Genomic DNA, 19679 nt, shown 5'->3' with positions numbered 1-19679 from the left:
AGTTGTTAAGCTGAGCAGGCCTAATTATGGCTCCTCTGTGCATCTCACTGTTCCTTCAGTGTGGTGTTAGTGCTCATACCTGTCACAACTTTGAACTTCAGATTGAATGCGTAGACAACTCCAGGCTTCGAAGTGTGTTGCAAGATCGCCTCCTAACTTGCACCCCCCACCCACCCACCCCGTTTTTAAGCATGCCTCTTTCAAGTGGGCCTAGTTCTTAATGAGATGGTATGTCTTTGTCTGGACTGTACAATTTCAGACTGCAGGTAGACCTAGTTGTCTACTTGCAGGGAAATCTTGGTATTTAAGAGTGCTATATCATAGGAGAGCACCCTACCTGCCTTCTTTAGTGGTACAGCCAAGACACAGGCATACCACTTTGGTGAGAACAAGAGTTTAGCCTTAATGCATGTATCTACAATCTGACAGCACAAGAAGGTTGTGGTGTTTTTCCTTAAGCTTAAACAAAGCATTTGTCTCCGCATGGATATGTGTGTTCACATACAACAGAGATGTATGTGAACAGAAAGATAAAATATTGCCTCCGGCATCCCAAAAGCAATATTCATTTTCACATTTTATGAGCAATAGTATATAACATTGACACTAGAGTCTCACACATTATTTAAGACTTGTTTTTGAAGCTTAAACTTCAGGAATGTGTTTAAGATATTCTTTATTGCTTTAGCACAGTCTCCAGTTCCTTATTGTACTACTGTACATAGACTGTGGAAGAATTTAAGACTTTCAGAATAAGATAAGTTTTCTCCTTCTCCCTTCAATCCGTTAATCCTTACACTTCTTTGATTGCAGAGTCAGTTAACTGCATGAGGAAGAAAGAGTAAATGCACAGGAATGACTTTTGTCAAGTATGGTTTCCTGGTGTCGTGTTTTCCTCGTTTGAAAGTCAGGTGGTTGAAATGGAAATTATATGTAATCCCATATCCAGTCTATAGCTCTCTTCTTTAGATTCAGAGTAACTGACAGAAGCTTTGCAGAATGATATCAATAAAATCACTCAGATTTAAAATGAAAATCCCAAGTCCTGCTGTGACAGTTGATTCTAGAGGACTGATAGGAATACACATGGATACATGTGCAATTTTGTAGATGGGTTTTTGTTTAATTTCCCAGTGTTGACACCTCATTTGTCCTCACATTTGCCTCTACTGACATACAGGCATATCTTCTGTCAAACTCTTGACCTCAACACTTCCAGGCATCTCCCCACCCCCATCTCCACTTTTTAAAGTAACATTCCAATTTCTCAGAAGTTTAATCATTCAATAAAACAGCAGCAGCTGTGTTAGTCAGTTAGCTCTTCTTTCAGTTGGACATGAGCCTACACTTATAAATTAGGTGGCCTTACTTTGTTTCTGATTTCTTTGTATTTGTTATCTTTTATAGCTTACATTGACAGCGTCTACTGTTGTTGCTGCAGCAGCCGCAGTAGTTGAATTCTATGCAAGCATTCAAAAACACAGTTGTATATACATATAGCCAGATCTCTTAAATCCAATTGTTAGAAAGGTTTCGGAGACTACATCCTGTGTTTTGTCTGAGGAAGTTGAATGGAGGCTCTCGTATTGTATTTATCAGATTGGGGTTGGGGGGCTGGCAAAATCCCCATTGGCCTGCTGCACTACATTTTCTGTGCTTTAATACAATACTTTAGACCCAGTGTGGTTTAGTGAATAGAGTGCTGGACCTGTGGTTGATATCCTCACTCAGTCATGAAGCTCACTGGCTGATCTCAATGTGGTGTATACTTCATTTTATCCACACAGTAACTGTGTGAGGTAGGTTAGCCTGAGAGCAAGTGACTGGCCAAAGATGGAGAGAAGGTAGGATATGAATGTAGTACATTTCAAAATAAAAATAGATGTCTCTGTGCAATCATAAGCACATTAGTATACCATGTAAACTTGGCTTTAAGTTCATAAATAGGTAGCTATGCCTGTTATAGCTAATTAGAAAGTTTAAGATAAGCTGATCCAGGTGACTTGGAAGCATGGTTCTATCAAGCTAGTAAGATTTGAATCCTTCTGCAAACATGGTAGAGCTTCAGCCTGAATATCTGGCCACTGTCAACACAAGTAAAAATAAATTTATTTTAAAAAGTGACTTTGTAATTCCAAGAAACAGTAAACTTAAAGAGATTCCTGTATCTAGACAAAAGAAATAAAGTGAATTTTTTCTAGTTTCTGACATGCCGTAAGTAGTGGACAATGGAATGAAAAGGCAAATTGATATCAGAGTCTTGTAGCCTGTGATTCAGAGATTCCTATGCTATTTCTTTAAAGTGGACTTCTGTTAGCACATGAAACTCAGACTTTAGCCACCTTCAACAAGGGAGAACCAAAATTGTTCCCTTCTTTTTTTATTATTATCTAAGGCTTCATTGTGACACTTTGAAACAAACAAACAAAAAGGATTTGCCCTAGTTGAGTTGACGTAAGTTACATATCTAATCTAATCTGGGAATTACTCAGTAATAAATTAGGTAACAGAAACAAGTCCTCCTTTGTTTATTGTCTGTTCCCTAATCTGCATCTTCACTTCAAGGTCAAAACCTGCTTAAGGTTCAACTTCCAGTCTTGGGGATCTTGCAGTATATTTTCTTGAGCAGTGATCATTTGTCTCCATCAAATTGCTTTTCCGCAGCTTTTGTTGTAGGGTCCCATATCAAGAATTTTAGTTTTAGGGCCTGTGGCAGCACATTGTGCTACTTTGCTAGATATGTCAGCTGAATTTGAGGATTAGATAGTAACTCAAGGTTCCTTTTCTTTCCTAGTTAAAGATAGAGCTCTGCTGTACTAAAACTTAGCCCCTGGATTAGAATTCATTGGCCAGGGTTTGGTCGATAGAGGTTATTTGCTATTTAGGGGTGTCATTGTTAGAAGTCACCTAAAAATATATATTTAACATGATTTGCTTTCCTTAAACTTCGAGTAAGGAGGAAGAAATAAAAGAGCATCCAACTGCTGCTTATTGACAGAAACCTGTTAGTTCTCTGGGTTTGGCCTTATATAGGGACAGACCATTCATGCATCTAACCTAATATTGTTGACATTGGTCTTGTTCACATGTGACAGTGAGCCAGACTATGGCTTAATGAGATATGAGAATGTGAGGGCTCATGTGCCCCTCACTTTTCTCCACCGGGTCTGTGAGAGAGAGATTGAAAGCATCTGCTTCTGTTTTTAGCCCTAGAAATTTGCCAAAGCCTAGTTGCTTGTGAAGATGTTAATTTTTTTTTTAATGGTTAATTTTTTTTACAGCAGAACTATTTTTGATGGTAAACTAAAATGCAGTGTAGATCTGGCAGCACTTAGTAGTAATAATAATAATAATTTCACTATTTATACCCTGCCCATCTGGCTGAGTTTCCCCATATACTGTACTATACTGTACTGTACTAATCATATACTGTACTAGCCTAGTTAACAAAATAGCTCATCAGATTGTATAATACATTCAGGCTGTTGTAATGAACTCAAAAGCCAAACTCTATATTCAGTCCATTGCTCTTATTATTTAGCAAGACAGCAAATCAAGTGCTCTCCAACAAACATGTTGTGCAAGCATTTGTATATATTTTTAAATGTAGGCTAAATATATTATGGGGTGGTTGTGGTGAGACTAAGCCGCTGGTGGTTGCTTAGTTTTCACTCTCTTCTACGAGTCTTTTTGTTTTGTTTGTGCAGAACACAGTCGTGTGTGCGTCACATAAAGCACATCTCATGCTGTGCTTCCTTGCAGCTATGCCTCCTGTACTTTGCACAGCTTTGTTAGAGATGAGCCTGTATGTTTGTTAGAGATGAGCCTCTGCACTTCAAGCCAGACTTTATTTCCACCAGTCAGCTGAAAACAAAGTCAGGTTGCGCTGAACCCTCTACTTTAGGAACGCAGTGTGACTGTGGTTAAGATCTCACGTGGCTAAAAACAAAACAGAGGGGGGTGGGAAACCAAACCAGAAAGATGGTACCAGCCACTTTCTCGCACTATTTTAATTAACTAGAATCTGTAACTTTCCAGTGAAGAAATGAAAGCAAGCTTTGGTTTAAAAAATGCAGTCCGTTGTGTTTAGAACAAAAACGAAAAAGCAACTTTATTTGAAAACAAAAAAACCCTGACAGATGTATCACATTTGTATTCGTTTCTGCACATCTGTGGCTTGGCATCATGTCATGTGAAAAACCACACATCTCCACCTAATTGAAAAGGTAGGCATCTTGAAAAAGTTGCAGTAAACAGAACAGTGACGCACATCCTTATTTAGGAGGCACGGATGGTGGGGGAAGGAGAGGATAAAAAATGCCATTACTGTAAAGACACATGCAGCTGTATGTTGCCAATGCAGTTGTGGGTTTGCTTTTAACTATTCTTTATTTTTTCTTCACAATAAACCTCAGGGTTCTTGATTTGCATAGCATGCTGGTATGTTAACTGTTTTGCAAGCAAGCAATCTCTGTGATCTCTGAGGAGTATCAAGCTTGTCTCTGTTTTGGAAGAAGAACTATTGTATTGGAAGGGAGAAATGGCAGAAGGTTCTCTCCCCCCCCCCCCCACTCATCACTGCATTAGATTTTACCTTCAACTCTGTATTGAGCTGACTTTTCTTTGCTGTGTGTGGGTGACGGGAGTGGGTGACTTTGTATAGCCTCTCTCAATATATTTTATCAATTTGTTTTTTTCATCTAGTTTACATTAAGCATTATTTTTACTTCTATATATTCATTATGGATGAGTGCAACGACTACTGTAGAGCGGATTCAGCTATTGGTAGCAGAATGCTATAATGTCGTTCTGTAGAAGACAGTTGTACCTTTGCAACTTTTGTCTAAATGCCTTACCTGTATATCTATATGATGAATAAAAGTTAATCAACCCCTTTGTCTCAACTGTTGGTACAGATTTTTAGCAGCTTCGCTTGCTCTTTTTGTGCAAACCTATCAGAAAGTTTCCTCTGCAGGCCTTTGGGTAATAATTTTTTTTCTTGAGAGAACTGTTTAATGAAATCTGTTGTCCTGATAAAATTCAAACAGTGCCCGGCAAGTGAAATAAAGCTAGAAATCTTAGTGTAATATCTTCTCTTTAACAGACTTCCACTAGCCAAGCTGTCTTCCGCCTGCAGTCTGGCATTTGCCAGCTTTTTCGAGAAACACTCATTCACAAGGGGTTTGTGGAAATTCAGACTCCAAAGATTATTTCTGGTATGTACTGGTTAATTTGTAATAGATTCAAATAAATTTGCAATTTTGGAGGCAGTACACTATTGTGCAGGTGGGGGGGGGAGTATATTATCGAACCATAGAGGATTCACTGATTTTTAAGTAATCAATTGCACATTAAAACCTTTTCTTTTCTTTTTTTTAAAAAAGATGCTGCTGTATCCTTTGGAAAAACAAAAGTTGGTGCACTCTCCAGTAATCTCAGGGTAGAGAAACAGGCTTATTCCTTAGCATTTTGTGTAGGTTTCTACATCTGTTTAAGCAGTCTTGAAGCCCAGAAAAAATGAGCTGGCCTGCAGAAAGGCTTCCTAGGCTGCTTGGGGCTGGCAGAAGAGAGACAGAGAGATCTATCTTTCCCACAGCAGCTAACTTTTGCATTTATGTATTTGGTTCATAATGGGGGGGGGGGGGCTTCTCCTGTTCCTTTCTTGGTTTGTTTGCTGGACACAGGGTGGATATACTGCTTCATTTCTCCTTTGCCAGCCTGTTCACTCCTCTACACAGAGCTCCTTGTCACCGGTGGCTACTAGGCTACTGCTTAAATGCAAGGCTGCTTTCAACCAAAGGCAATATAACAAGCATAGAAAACAAACTATATTGTGTAGTTACAGCAATGGCTGGCAACAGCCAATTCATGTGCCCACTGGGACCTACAGACAAGCCACCCACCTGCCCCCTCTCACTGGCATTGGCTGTGTGAAGCCAAAATCCATAGTCTGGAAAGGAATGGAAATAGTAAAATATGGATTGCAGTGCAACATTCTTACTGCAGTTCCTCCCTTCTCCTATAAAACCCCACCTGAATGCCTCATGCCACATTCCTCCTCTTCTGGAGCAGGCATTTTAGCTTGTCTTGGTTTTAAGTCCATTTTAGCACCATAGATAGGGAAAGAAGGTGAGAATCGGGCTTGGAAGGTTGCTCTTCATTCCAGCATATTGCAGAAGGCTTGGGTCTGTCGACCCTAACAACACAGACCTAGGTGATACCAAATGTGTTGGGCATTATTACTATGGCCAGCCCTATTTTTAGGTAGTGTGTGGCAGTTGCTTCAGGTGCTGGGGCGGTGGCAGCAGTCCCTACAGCCATTCCTCCTGAACTCTGTGGCCATTCACCTTTGCTGGACATTAGAGCTGTGTATACCCTCCCTAGAACACTGCCATTGGGTCTGTCTGATGTTATCCTATTGACCATGTCGAAGTAAGATTCATTTGCCAGGCAGCTTCTATATGTGGAGTGGCGGTTGTGTTGGAGGGGAAGTGCCATCTTGTAATTTACCTCAGTCAGCAAAATGGCGCTGGCTGGTGTCTTCTGACCCTTGGAGAAAGTGTTTAAACATTCCATTTTCATCTCTGAAAGTGTACTTGCTGAATTGTCAGTTGCATGCAATAATAGAAGGAATCAAGAAAAATACATCACTTAAGTTTGCTCCTGCTTTATAGATAAATGCATTTATTTTTCAGCTGCCAGCGAAGGTGGTGCCAATGTGTTTACTGTTTCTTACTTCAAAAGCAGTGCCTACCTTGCACAGTCCCCACAGCTTTATAAGCAAATGTGTATCTGTGCTGACTTTGACAAGGTTTTCTGCATTGGGCCAGGTGAGGAAAGCTCTCTTGTTTTTCCCCCTTTCTTACTAATGCAACAGTCATGTCTCTGGAGCCAGCGTGCACTAAATGTTCAGGTTATGCACGTACTGAGCATTGCAAGGCCTTTTCCTTTCTAATCTGCAAACCAAACAAAAGTTTCATGCAAAGGCTGCTAATCCATATGGCAGTTTGACAGGGTTTGCAGGCGGAACAAATGTAATATTTTCAGCTGACGTGAGAACAGTGAACAGAGCAATGGTGTTCTCTAGTGGTTGTTGGAAGTATCATACAGCTGTTTCCTGGCAGAGAAAAAGATGACTGCAACTGTAATGGTTAATCTCTCGATGAACTTAATAGAAGCCTACAAGCTTGGCAGCCCTAGAGGTTTTATTAATGTGGGCTTGCTGAAAATCAATACATCCTAAATTAGACGGTGCAAAATATTTTCATGTTCTGGTTTTTCACAATATATCAGGTTGGATTATCATCATAGATAGCATGTGCTTATCTTCCCTCTCCCCTTCCCTGAGCTATAAAATACAGGGGAGTACTGTACTCATTTTTGTATTGTAGAGCAATCCGTGCGCCTCATATCCCCAAACATATTCTTGAATATAAGAACCAAGTGCTGCACACCAACGCTGCACTACTTTAGCTCCTGCCCCCTCCTATTTCTTTTTGATGGAGAGAAATTGCACAAAGTATTGGTTGACACAGAGACCCTGGATCATAGGTACCATAATATAAAATGTGGGTGGAGATAGAGATAAAAGCTACTTTTCCATGGCAGGAGAAATACCACCCTGTGTAATATATGAACTGGGGAAATATTCTGAGATAATACAAAAATATTTGTAAGTCTCACTGACTTCATTGTTGGCTTAAATTGTTTCTTGATGGTGTTCAAAGGACCTACATGCACACTGGTGTGTGTTACTGTTCTAAATCTCCACAAGTTTGGGAATAGCACAGACTGCGGTTTTCAGATAGGAGCTGCACTCTCAAGTCACAAAAAGAGCCCTGTATTTGTCCTGATCTAGTGGTTTAGCTCCCAACTCAGAGCATGGACAGCTGTTGTTGAACTGTTATCTCCCAGGGGAGCCAACAGCACCTCCTTGCCAGGATTCAGAGTCACTTGCAGAAATTTTACTACCACAATGACCATTTTGGGTTTAACAGGGGTCTCTCTGGCAGGAGATTAGAGTCCTGTTTCAGATAAGAGCTATTGTTCTGTCTATTTAAAATAGTGATTTGGTGCTAGAGTGTCTGTCTGAAGCTAGTCTCTACTGAGACCCATTTGTTCGGGATCTTAAAGTAATTTAAAACGTTCTCCCCCTTTGTATAGTGTTTAGGGCAGAAGACTCTAATACTCATAGACACCTGACAGAGTTTGTTGGTCTGGATATTGAAATGGCCTTTAATTACCATTATCATGAGGTGGTGGATGAGATCGCAGACACCATGGTGCAGATATTCAAAGGACTCCAAGAAAGGTAAGAAGTAAATCACATGCTATAGAAACCATAGAAAATGAGAGGCTATTTAATGTTGTCTGGAGTGCCAAAGCTAATGTGAGAAAGAGAGTTTGTATCATGTCTTACAGGCAACAGTCATAAAAGTACCCTGTTGCCAAATGGATCTGTAATCAGGATAACGTTTGACTATCTGTACACCAAATCTCAGCTTTTTCTATCTTGCAAGAAGTACAGTTTTTAATACTGAAGTCTGCTAGCAGGGCACAAGCATGATCTTGCATACGCGGAACGACATGAGTAGAGAGAAATCTCTTTTTCTTTCTACTGATGGACCGTAAGTCAGTGAAATAATAGAATGGCAGCAGGTTAAAGACGAGCATAAAAGCATTTCTTTGTTTCTCTAATGCAGTATGAACTGCTGGAATTCATTGCCTTGATGGCTTCTTAAAAGGATTAAATAGATTCATGAATAGGCCTTTCTTGGTTATAATAGCTAAGAAGGAGCCTCTGTGTTCATAGGTGTTATGTCGCTGAACAACATAGGTGACTCTCTCAATTCATTGCCCTGTTTGTGAGCTTTGTGGAGCATCAAACTAGTCAGTGTTGGATACAGAGTGCTGGGCTGTGTGGTCCTTTAGTCTGATACAGCTTGTGAATACGTGTTCTTGCCCTGCTGAACTGCCTTTCAGATTTCTTCTCATACCTACACGTATCATCCTTTTTGGCCCCTAATATTCTTTTTTTATAGACCAGGGGTGGGCAGAGAATACGCTTACAATTAAGGAACAAGTGCATCTTCATCCAGGAATCTGTTTCAGGGCCAAAACTGAGCACTCAGCTCTTTCACACACAAACCCATTCTAGACCAGGGGTGGGCAGAGAATAGATCTACTGGGAGATCTCTGGAATATCTGAAGTACATTTGATATTTGATGCTGAGTTGTGTAACAATAGCAGCAACTTTTGTTTCCAAGCTAGGCTGCTGAAACAAATATAATTGGGGCTGGAGGGGGGGCGGTTTTGCAGGAATGGGTTGGGGTGAAAGAACTGAGTGCTCAAGTTTTGGCCCTGAAAATAAATTCCTGGACGAAGATGCACTCATTCCTTAACTGGAAGCATCGAGCCCTCTTTCTAAACTACTATTTACACTTGAATTTTGCTGGTGGAGTTCAGGTTTCTGGGGAAAAGCCAAACAGATCCCTTTGGCATGAAAGCCATTCGCTCCCTATTGTAGACTACAGAACGGTAAGGATATATATGCCATGGGAATGATGTACAGCCACTTGGCCCACTTTAGGATTAGGTTGTAGGCCATGAATTGTTTGTTTCCTTTTGCTGTCTTCCTCCCGACAACAGCTTTCTGGGCTGCGTTGAAGGGCAACCCACAGGTTTTGTGGATGGAATGGTAAGGCCATAAGGCTGCTCTTGGATGCAAGGGCTGCCACATAGCCATGTACATTACAGTTAGTATTGTTGTTACAAAGGCTTAGCATGCTTTCCCACTTTGGCATCACACCCCATACAAGACAGTTTCATAACATCCTGGAGGATACTTAGGCTCGTAGCTTCAGAATTCTCTTGGACCACAGTCCCCTTCTATATGCCCAGCTTGAAACTGTGGCTAGGCCAGGAGCAGCAACAACTTTTTGCAGCTTTTTGTGGAAAATAGCAATATGAATACAGTAGCACATAACCCCTACAGTTGGCTACCATAATGCCCTCAAGACAGGGTGTGGCTGCCTGGAAACAGCAACTGGTTCAGAATACAGCAGCCAAATTGATTTTCCATTACAACCTGTTTTATATGAGATTCGTGGTTGCAGGTTGTTTCCAGGCTAAATTCAAGTGCCAATGTTTGCCTTTAGGACCCTTCATAGTTTAGGCCCAGGGTACCTGAGGGTCTTGCATGTGCTCCTTCTTACTCACTGAGATCTGATGATGAAAATCTCCTCGCGTTTCAACCAATCTTTTTTGTTGGTGAAGGAAGTCAGAAAAACATAGATCATAAATGTTGCATGGTGTCAGAGTGAGCTCTTGTGGCGAAGAAGGGTAGTGCCTTTTCTGTGTTTTTGTTTTTGTTGAAAATTGCATTATTATTTTTTTACGTGAAGGTTTCAAACGGAGATCCAGACTGTGAGCAAACAATTTCCATGCGAACCATTCAAGTTCTTGGAGCCGACGTTGAGGTTGGAATACCGAGAAGCTCTGGCCATGCTTCGGGAAGCTGGAGTAGAGATGGGGGATGAAGATGATCTCAGGTACATTCATGTTGATGGGAAAGATTAGTGCCTTATCTATTGGTATTGCAGATGTAACCATTTTGGAACTACATTTGGATTACATGTCGCTGTGAAAACAGTTCATACATTTGCTGGAATGCCAACACAAGCCTGTCACACTTTTCCAGCTATAGGAATTGCCACCATTATGCACTCATGTACAAAACAGAGAGACGCCCCATTAAAATAAATTCCCTTGTTAAGAATGTGATGTGTGGAGAGCACCTTAAATGTTTGTTTCTCACCATTCCAGGTAGTATAAAACATCTGTTCCAGAATCCAAGCTCTTAAGTGGAGGGAACAAACCTGGTGGTGCAGTATAGCTGGGAGCTGTCTATAAACAGGTCAACCCAAATCTGTGTGGCCCTGAAGTCTCTCTCTTGTCCCTTAATTCATCCTAGACCACCCAGAGCAGTGTAACAGCTTCTTCTTTCTGTAAACAGTGGACTGTTTTAAAACAAACAAACAAACTGAAAATCCTCGGTCCTGGGATTACAATAGTTCATTCTGGAACATAAAATTAATTTAATGGAGATTATTTACCAAAACAAATAGTTGACCTGTCCAGTTAATCAACAGATGATGCAAAGCCTTCTGATTAAATTTGTCTTCTGCACAAAATAAGTCTGGCTTCCATGTTTGTGAACTACGTTCCTTATAGAGGCTTGAACATCCTAACAGTTTGGTTGTATGTATGCTTATTCAGAAATGCATCCATTGCAGTCAATGGGTCTTATTCCCATATAAGCTTCCCTAGGAAATATTACTTAGACTTAACATAGTTTCTGTATAATGAAGACACACAATTCTGTAAAGCAGTGACAGCTTACTTTCTGTCTGCTTCTCCAGATGGTTATGTGTCTCTTCATAGGCTCACAATATCTCAGGAGTAAACAAATGTCCTGACCACCCTACTGCAAAAGAAAAATGTGTAGCGTTGGCCCTTTTGCTATAAGTATTATAGTAGTTTCCTTTTTAAAAAAAAATCTCTGTGGTGCTTTGAATTGCCTGAAGCTGGCAATCAGTGATCCTAAGTGGAGTGTGCCTAAAGATGCCAGTTGTGTACTGGAGAATGGAAAGCATACAGGGAGGGCACTCCCACTGCAGGAAACGAAGTGTACTATACCAGTGCCAATCTTGGTTCTCACAGACACATTTAGCAAAACAATTAATTGTGTAGGCACTACTTTGAATGCAATATATGGAAGTGGAGTATACAAATAGTGACTGCATAGCCGCCTCTGCATAACATACTGCAGAGTCTGGTCTGGTCCCTGCTAGTCATGTGGCGAAGCAGAGACCAGCAGGGAATAAAGCCCACTGCAGGCTTGGGCGGCAGGCAATAAAACCAGCCACTCCTGATCCAACATTTGGAGCTTGTCTGGCTCCCATGACCAGTAATACAGTATCACATTCATCCAGGGTTGGCCTAAAACAATTAAATGGCATGAGTGGATCTACACACGTATTTTCTCATTTGTGGGATTTGTACAGCTTTTCAAAGATCAGTGCATAAAGACTCAGAAACATGAACTATTAAAAAGCTGCTTTAACCTGAACCTTAAAATCTTTGCTTTCAGTACACCAAGTGAAAAGCTCTTGGGTCGACTGGTGAAGGAAAAGGTAAACCTTTTAAAAATTACTTAGAGTCCTTAATATAGCAGTAAAGTGTATTTTTGGAACAAGTCTGAACAGGTATGCTTGACACAGGAAAATGTTAACATTTGTAGCAGGTCATTCATATAGAATTTTATAGTGTTTTTAATATGCTGTCTTAAAACCTGCGTGATACTATCAAATTTAAATTCTTTTAACTTGTTGGAATTAACTGATTAGCAGAATCATGTGTTGTGAAATGTTCAGATTTTTAGATATGTATTATTTAGTTGTTGTTTTTTAAAACCTCTTTCCTTCAAAAAAAATATAACTTAATTTTATTTACACCTGGTCTTTTGCAGTATGACACTGACTTCTATATTCTTGACAAATATCCTCTGGCTGTAAGACCTTTCTACACAATGCCAGATCCAGCAAATCCTGTAAGTAAATTGTCACATGCTTATCAGTGTTTTGATTGCTGTGAAATATGATGGAACATTGCAGGCCACTTTCAGGTGTCACGAGGGGATTGGCCTGGCATGGAGTTTGTGCCACAATTATACCATATTCATGTAGTAAGTTTAAAGTCAGGTGTTGAGTAGGTATGGGTCTCATAATCTGAACTGATCATTGTCGTTTGCACAGGCTCCTTCAGGAACTAAAACCAATGCTATCAGCAGGTGTTTGTTTTTCTTACTACAAGTCCCATGATCTCCAATGGAAAAAGATGCTGCTTTTGTACTTACAGTTTCAGCAGTTTTGAAAGCAGTGGACACAAGGGAAGGAGAGGCCTGCCTTCTTCGTTGGAAGTGGGATGGGCATAATCTGCGCTTAACAACAGCCAAATTTTGCATACCGTTTAACTGCTAGTTACTAAAATGCAATTTTTTTTTAAAGAAGACATCCAACTCCTATGATATGTTCATGAGGGGAGAAGAAATTTTGTCTGGGGCTCAGCGAGTTCACGATCCTCAGCTGCTGACTGAGAGAGCTTTGCATCATGGCATTGGTAATATTTCAGATATATATATATTCCTGTCTTTCACTTTCAAATCAATGCATGCAACAAGGATATGAAGAGGAGAGATTAGAGCAGGAAATGGAAGCCTTATTCTTTGTATAGAAATATAATGGTTAGATCCAAATTTAAGTTACTTCCCATTGAAATTAAGCAGTATCTAACTTACTATGTTGATTTTGATGGGCCCTAAGTGTAGGATCTTAGTCTTAGCAAGTGTCTTAGCAACATATAACAAATGTGTCCAACAAGTTTTCAGCCACAAACAACTTTTCTAAGGGTACCTGTTCCAGGGAACTTTCCCCAGGTCACGAGTTTCTATTCTGTACAATATTTGTCAGTCTCGCTAAAATTATATTTCAGTTCCATCCATCCAAAACCTCAGGGGACCATCAAATATGTTGAATTGTCAGGTGGACTTAAATGCAGGGGATGCACAAAAGTGGATTTGGATACCTGCAGGTGTTTCAGGGTAATCATTTTATCATTTGGTAAACGTGCACTTGTTAGTTGCTGAAGGGAAATCAGAGAATATTGTCCCCAGGTAGGATGTCAGTTACAGAAAGGACAGGTGGGCCTGGGGGCTAGTGGACCTGGTGCCTTTCCTTGTACTATATTAAAGCCGAAAGCAATAATCTGCTGTTCTGTGGATTTACTTTTTTGGGTGGGGGTGTAACCCCTTAAACAGAGCTGCTGCTCATATCTTTTGTTCAATTTTTAAACAGCAACAACAGGATCAACACAGCTTTGGCTACTAAGCACACTGGATTTGTGCAAAACAATAATAGTCTGTTGGGGGGGGGGAGCTGTCCAGAAACTGAACTACTTTGGATTAATGTGTATTCTTTCTATTTATGCTGCATGCTTTTGCTGTGCTGCTAACGAGAATTGGATGTAAAGCAAAATAATCTATTTCTTTTACAGATTTAGAGAAAATTAAGTCTTACATTGATTCCTTCCGTTTTGGTGCACCTCCCCATGCTGGTGGTGGCATAGGTAACGTACTTTATTTTATTTTCATTGTATTCTGGCCCTGGATTATCATCATATGGAAGGACAGTTTTACAACAAAGATGATCATAGCATTTGAGCTTAATTCGGAAAGCTAACCTGGATTTACCGGGCATGTGTATGTTTGAGAAACATCCTAAGCTTCTTATCTCTGAGATTTATAAAACAATCCATGCTTTAAGCTTTGCTTTCCTTTTTACAAGACAACTATCAAAGGAAATGATCGGACAAGATTCAAAAGCCCACAATCAAAGGAGAAAATCCTACTGCTTGTTAGCAGTGGTGTTTCCTTCCCAGCCCCCCTTCCCACTAGTGGGGCATTGAATGATGAAGAAAGAAAGCAGTTGTTTATTTGATGGAGATTTATCCCTACTGTTAATAGAGGTAATGATATAAAGTCTAGAATACCCAGTGCGTTTTGACGAAACTCATTTAATTCTTCCCCACCTCCACTGGTTGTATTTGGACCAAACTTGAACATTTTTTTTCCCAAGTACAAAGCTGACGATTTATTTAACACCTTTTCATTTACAGGTTATGCAACATGCTTTATATGGCAAAACTTTGCTGATTTTACAAGAACAATTTTGCAGGCAGTAATTAGCACATGACAAACACGAAATAGTAGTCATACCCTGGGTTACAGACGCTTTGGGTTGCGCAGTTTTGGGTTGCGCACCGCGCTGAACCCAGAAGTACCGGGATGGTTACTTCCGGGTTTCGGCGCATGTGCAGAAGCGCTCAATTGCACTTTGCGCTTGCGCAGAAGCGCCGAATTGTAACCCGTGTGTGCGCAGATGTGCAGGTCATGAACGCTGCGGGTTGCGAACATGCCTCCCGCACGGATCATGTTCACAACCCGAGCGTCCACTGTACAACCATGTTACTCTACTCAAATACAGAAAGCAATGGGATACTTTTCCATTGTTAACTGCTCTGGTGTGGCTTCAGCTGAGAAGGAAAATTGTTCCGGGCTCTAGCCCCACCAGCCTCACAGACTTTCACATTTTGAAGGGAAATGCAGGCTTCCCAAACCCATCTTTCCCTCATATTGCTGATTGAGGGGACGACCAGGGAAGCATTTGCAGAATAAGAGAAGGTGGGATTAACCTACCTCACCTCTGCTTCCTATCCTCTTTTTATCTCACCAAGCTCTGAAACCAGGCTAAAGGCAAAACAGCTAGGGGTAGATTTACGGAGAAGAATCCGTGAGCCTGGGAAAGGTTAATCAGTATATCCTGTAAGTGCCTCCTGCATTCTTTTCTTGGTAAAAACGTTGCTGGATCCCGTCTTTGCCAAACTAAAAAACCAAACAACTTCGGATATAAGGCTTTCAGATTGGTGGTACTTTTTGCATAAGGCTGCTTTAAATATTAATAGAAATAGAAATTACATATTTTGAAGAATTTGTAGCACTGATCCACACAGTGGATTTTGAGCTTAGCCTGCTGCGATGCAATGGTTTGTGTTGCAGATCTAATGAGCATGTGGTAGTGTTTAAGGGATGAGAGCGCTCTCAGGAGAAGCTAATGGGGCAGCCTGCTGTGCATATGAGGCTTTGGGGTGTGGTGATGCCCTCCAACAAAATTCTTCTTAGCAAGTGTGGCAGCTCAAACTGTGTTTTCTTCTGTTTGTGATGAACTGCAAGCTTGGTGTTCCATCCAAACCCAACAAGCTGCCTACTAGCCATGGGTTGCTTTGTTTCAATTAACCACGGATTAGGGTTTGGATGACCTGTTAAATTGCATTGAATTAAAAACTAAAGTGAAAACTTTCTATCCCCTCCTGGCTGTACAGCAGAGGAGCACATTGAGTACAAAGCTTGATGTGACTCATGAACCACTCTGTTGGTTCATGTATATCTGTATATGTATACACCACTTGGTCTTCTAGCTGATGAGACTGAATTTAATTTTACAGGGTTGGAAAGAGTCACCATGCTGTTCCTTGGACTGAGCAATGTCAGGCAAACGTCCATGTTCCCTCGTGATCCTAAACGTCTAACGCCTTAAGGAGACCAGAGCGAGTTTGAAAGTTTGCTCCCTGCTCTGAACAGTATAGCATAAATGCAGTATGCAACGGATGTACATCTAACCTACTAAAGTGCCACAATAACAAATGTTCTACTAATTTATTACTAATAATGAAGCCAACCATTTTAACAGATCTGGGTCATGTTGCAGAAAACGTAATCTTTTTATGAAACATATTTGAAGTTAAGGGTACTGTTATCATCTTGTACTTTACAGCTTTCTATACACTTGAATTTAAAAAAAAATCATAGTTGTGTAATAAGGGGAGGACATTTGTTTTTTAAAAAATATGGCAGCAGAGTAGAATTTGATCAACAGTAGTAAGAAAAATTGAGAAAATAAGTGAGTTGGAAATGGATTATTTTGAGAATTAACATGGGAAATACTGAACTCTGATCTTACATACTTATAAATGCAGGTTGCAATAAAACTCCCTAACTATTGTGTGTGTGTGTCTTTTTTTCTACATTGCAGAATTTGTCTGTATTTTTTTGTCAGTGTGCTGTCATGCTTTTCAATACTAGAAAATAACTTTAAGCAGGGCATAATTATCTTGATCCCTGCTGAACAATGAACAATGCTGGGAGCCTTAATAATTGGCTTGCCTCTCAACCTCCGTATCTCACAGGACTATTGAGGATAAAAGAGATGATCATGTATGTAAGCCTTAAGAGAATGTGCTTAAAACAGATGCGAGGAACCTCAGGGCCACAGCATGGCTGGGGCTCTCTTGCTGAACTACAACTCCTATAATATTTGACCATTAGGCTTGGGGGCTGAAGCCGGTGGGAACTAAAGTTCAGTGACATTACCCATACTTTCTGAGATTGTAAATCCTGGAACCTGAGATCGCTGAGATTGTAATACTGAAACCTGCTCTCTTGTAAAGTGCCATGCACACTGATGCTGCTGTAAAATACAATAATTTGGTCTTATGTTTTGAAATTGCAACTAAAAGAGCTAATAGTTACAATTCTGTGGTATTTTTATTTATTCAGGAGTGAGAGATTAAATAATAATTATTGTTATTATTATTATTATTATTATTATTAAACTGCTGGCCAGATTTTTAAGTGTTTCCAAGCAATTAAGCCGTGATGTGAGATTTGACGTGGATGGTACCAATGTATATACAGAATTATGGTATCCTAATTTTCAGGGGCATTGCCATTAATTAAAGGTCTTGATGCAGGAATCAGTTTGTGCAAATTGCAGACACTTAAATAGACTCAGCCAAATGACACACTGATATTTTGTTTCATACCTTTTTTGAGGATTATCACTCAAAACAAAGGTCTGGGCAAAAAATGGAAAGTGCAGAAAATGAGGACTATGAAGTCACCCAGTTGAGAAACCAGGTTAGGCATTTTAGCTAATGGGCCAGCTCTGAGTACTAAGCACTGGCATATTCCCAGAAACATTTTTTAAAATGGGTTTGCCTGTGTGTGCACGTTCCCAGCTGTATTTGTTTGTTAAGTGGATTATAAATAACTACTTATTACCACAATTTTATTGCTGTTAAATCTGGTTCCAAAAAGAGTTGTTTGTTCAGCTAATCCAACTGGAATCGATCAAATTCAATTACCTTTTCCCATGCAGAGCTAGTAGTATCTCTGGATAATAGGCTTTATTGGATGCTTCATCCTAATAAATAACAGAGTCGCTCACTGATTCATGCTGAAAGGTTTGGAAAATGATGTTTTAGGACAAATAAATTTATTGCAGATTTCTGTTTGTTTTCTCACACATCATCCCTTATGCTTTTATCCCATGTGTGTGGAAATGTCTTTGCTCCATATTGCTATGCTTAGTATATACATTTGAGTAACTCACACAGATGGCAGTAGTTCTTAAACAGTGGTACCTGGTGCCTTGACAGTAGACAACCTATGAATTGGAGCACATTACACCCATTAAGGGGGATACTGCAAAATAAAAAATGACATCCCTGTATCAAGGTCTTCACTCCCTCTTTACTGAATAGATTAGCCCGCTGTAAGGATGGCTGCCACATGTTGTCTGTCTTAGTGGTCCTAGTTAACATTTCTAGTAACTGTATGCAAATACTTCTGCAGAAATCAACTCTAAACATGACACTTGGGGCAATTCCACTTCCATCCTCACGGTGAATGTCATGTGCCATCATAGAATCATATAACTGTAGAGTTGGAAGGGACCCCAATGGTCATCTCCTTCAATCTCTACAATTGGAATATCAACCTTGGGCCAGTCCACTGTCCCTCAGACCATGTGGTGGGCTGGACTATTTTTTTTTGGGGGGGGGGACGAACAAATTCCTTTGCCTCACAAATAACCCAGAGATGCATTTTAAATAAAAGCACATATTCTACTCATGTAAAAACATGCTGATTCACAGACTGTCTATGGGCCGGATTGAGGGATTGAGGAGGCGATTGGGCCGCATCTGGCTCCCAGGTTTGATTAGTAGGGTTGTTGACCATTGGGTATTCTGAGGAAATAATGCATTTACAAATCTTTCATACCTTTTTGAATTGGCTAATTGGGTTGATCAATGTGTTTGTTGTGGAAATAAATGAATTTAGATTCGTGAAGGAATAAAATTATATTTAATATGCTTTGCAACTGGATTGTTGGGTGCTGGGTATATTGGGACTATATGTAAATAAATGAATTTTGCTGCTTTTTTTGACTGAGGTAGGCTGGGGCAAAGGTCCTCATACTTTTAAAGGCTGATAACAAGTAGTCCATAGGAAAGCCTTAGCTTCATGTTGGCTAGATACCTCCAGGCTGACGCAAGACACAAAAACGAAAGGAAACCAGCAGGTGGCTGAAAACAACTGCATTGCAGATTTGAAGAGGGCGGCTGTGTGGCGCTCGCGTCCTGCTTTCGTGCCTCCCACAGGCTTGAGCCTCTGCAAGAGGAGTAACCCGGGTCAGATGCTCCACTGGTCCGAACCAGCGTGCACTTTTGTCTACATTCCTACGCATAACTACCCGGGAGTAAGCGTCCTTGGAAACAAGCAGCACTTACTTCTGAATAGGCACGTTTAAGAATTCGAGTCCTTGCATTCATAAGGGTTGGAAAGGGACCTCAAGGGTCATCTAGTCCAACCCCATACAATGCAGGAATCTCTGCTAAAGCCTCTATGGCAGGTGGCCAGGAGATTCCCCTTCTGCCAATACCGACCAAAATTTCCTGCAGGACCACCTCTGCCACTTCTCAGTGCAAGAAAAAAAACACACATACATATATCTACACACACACACATACGTATATATATGTATGTGTGTGTGTTTTCTTGCACTGAGAGAAACACACACACACATATATATATATACACACACACGTGTGTGTTTCTGTGTGTGTGTGTTTTCCAGTGGCGTAGCGTGGGGGGGTGCAGGGGGGCCCTGCACCGGGCGCAACATCTGGGGGGGGGCGCGCTCGCACTCGCAGTGCTAAAATC

General features: G+C 40.6%; 1 protein-coding gene across 1 annotated transcript in view; it reads left to right on the top strand.

The window, feature by feature from the left end:
• DARS1 (aspartyl-tRNA synthetase 1) overlaps window positions 1-16676 on the top strand; it is a 52660-nt gene extending 35984 nt beyond the window's left edge. Inside the window, exons 8-16 of the mRNA XM_082198537.1 lie at window positions 5105-5216; window positions 6696-6830; window positions 8164-8311; window positions 10405-10551; window positions 12153-12195; window positions 12531-12611; window positions 13069-13180; window positions 14114-14185; window positions 16121-16676. Of these exons, the coding sequence (XP_082054663.1) occupies window positions 5105-5216; window positions 6696-6830; window positions 8164-8311; window positions 10405-10551; window positions 12153-12195; window positions 12531-12611; window positions 13069-13180; window positions 14114-14185; window positions 16121-16212 (942 nt within the window). The 3' untranslated portion in view covers window positions 16213-16676. The remainder of the gene's footprint in view (window positions 1-5104; window positions 5217-6695; window positions 6831-8163; window positions 8312-10404; window positions 10552-12152; window positions 12196-12530; window positions 12612-13068; window positions 13181-14113; window positions 14186-16120) is intronic.
• Window positions 16677-19679: the final 3003 nt, after the last annotated feature.

Source organism: Podarcis vaucheri, assembly GCF_965113315.1.
Source record: "Podarcis vaucheri genome assembly, chromosome: 1".
Lineage (NCBI taxonomy): Eukaryota > Metazoa > Chordata > Lepidosauria > Squamata > Lacertidae > Podarcis > Podarcis vaucheri.
Note: the sequence above shows the minus strand (reverse complement) of the source record. Positions and strands in the feature narration are given on the sequence as shown.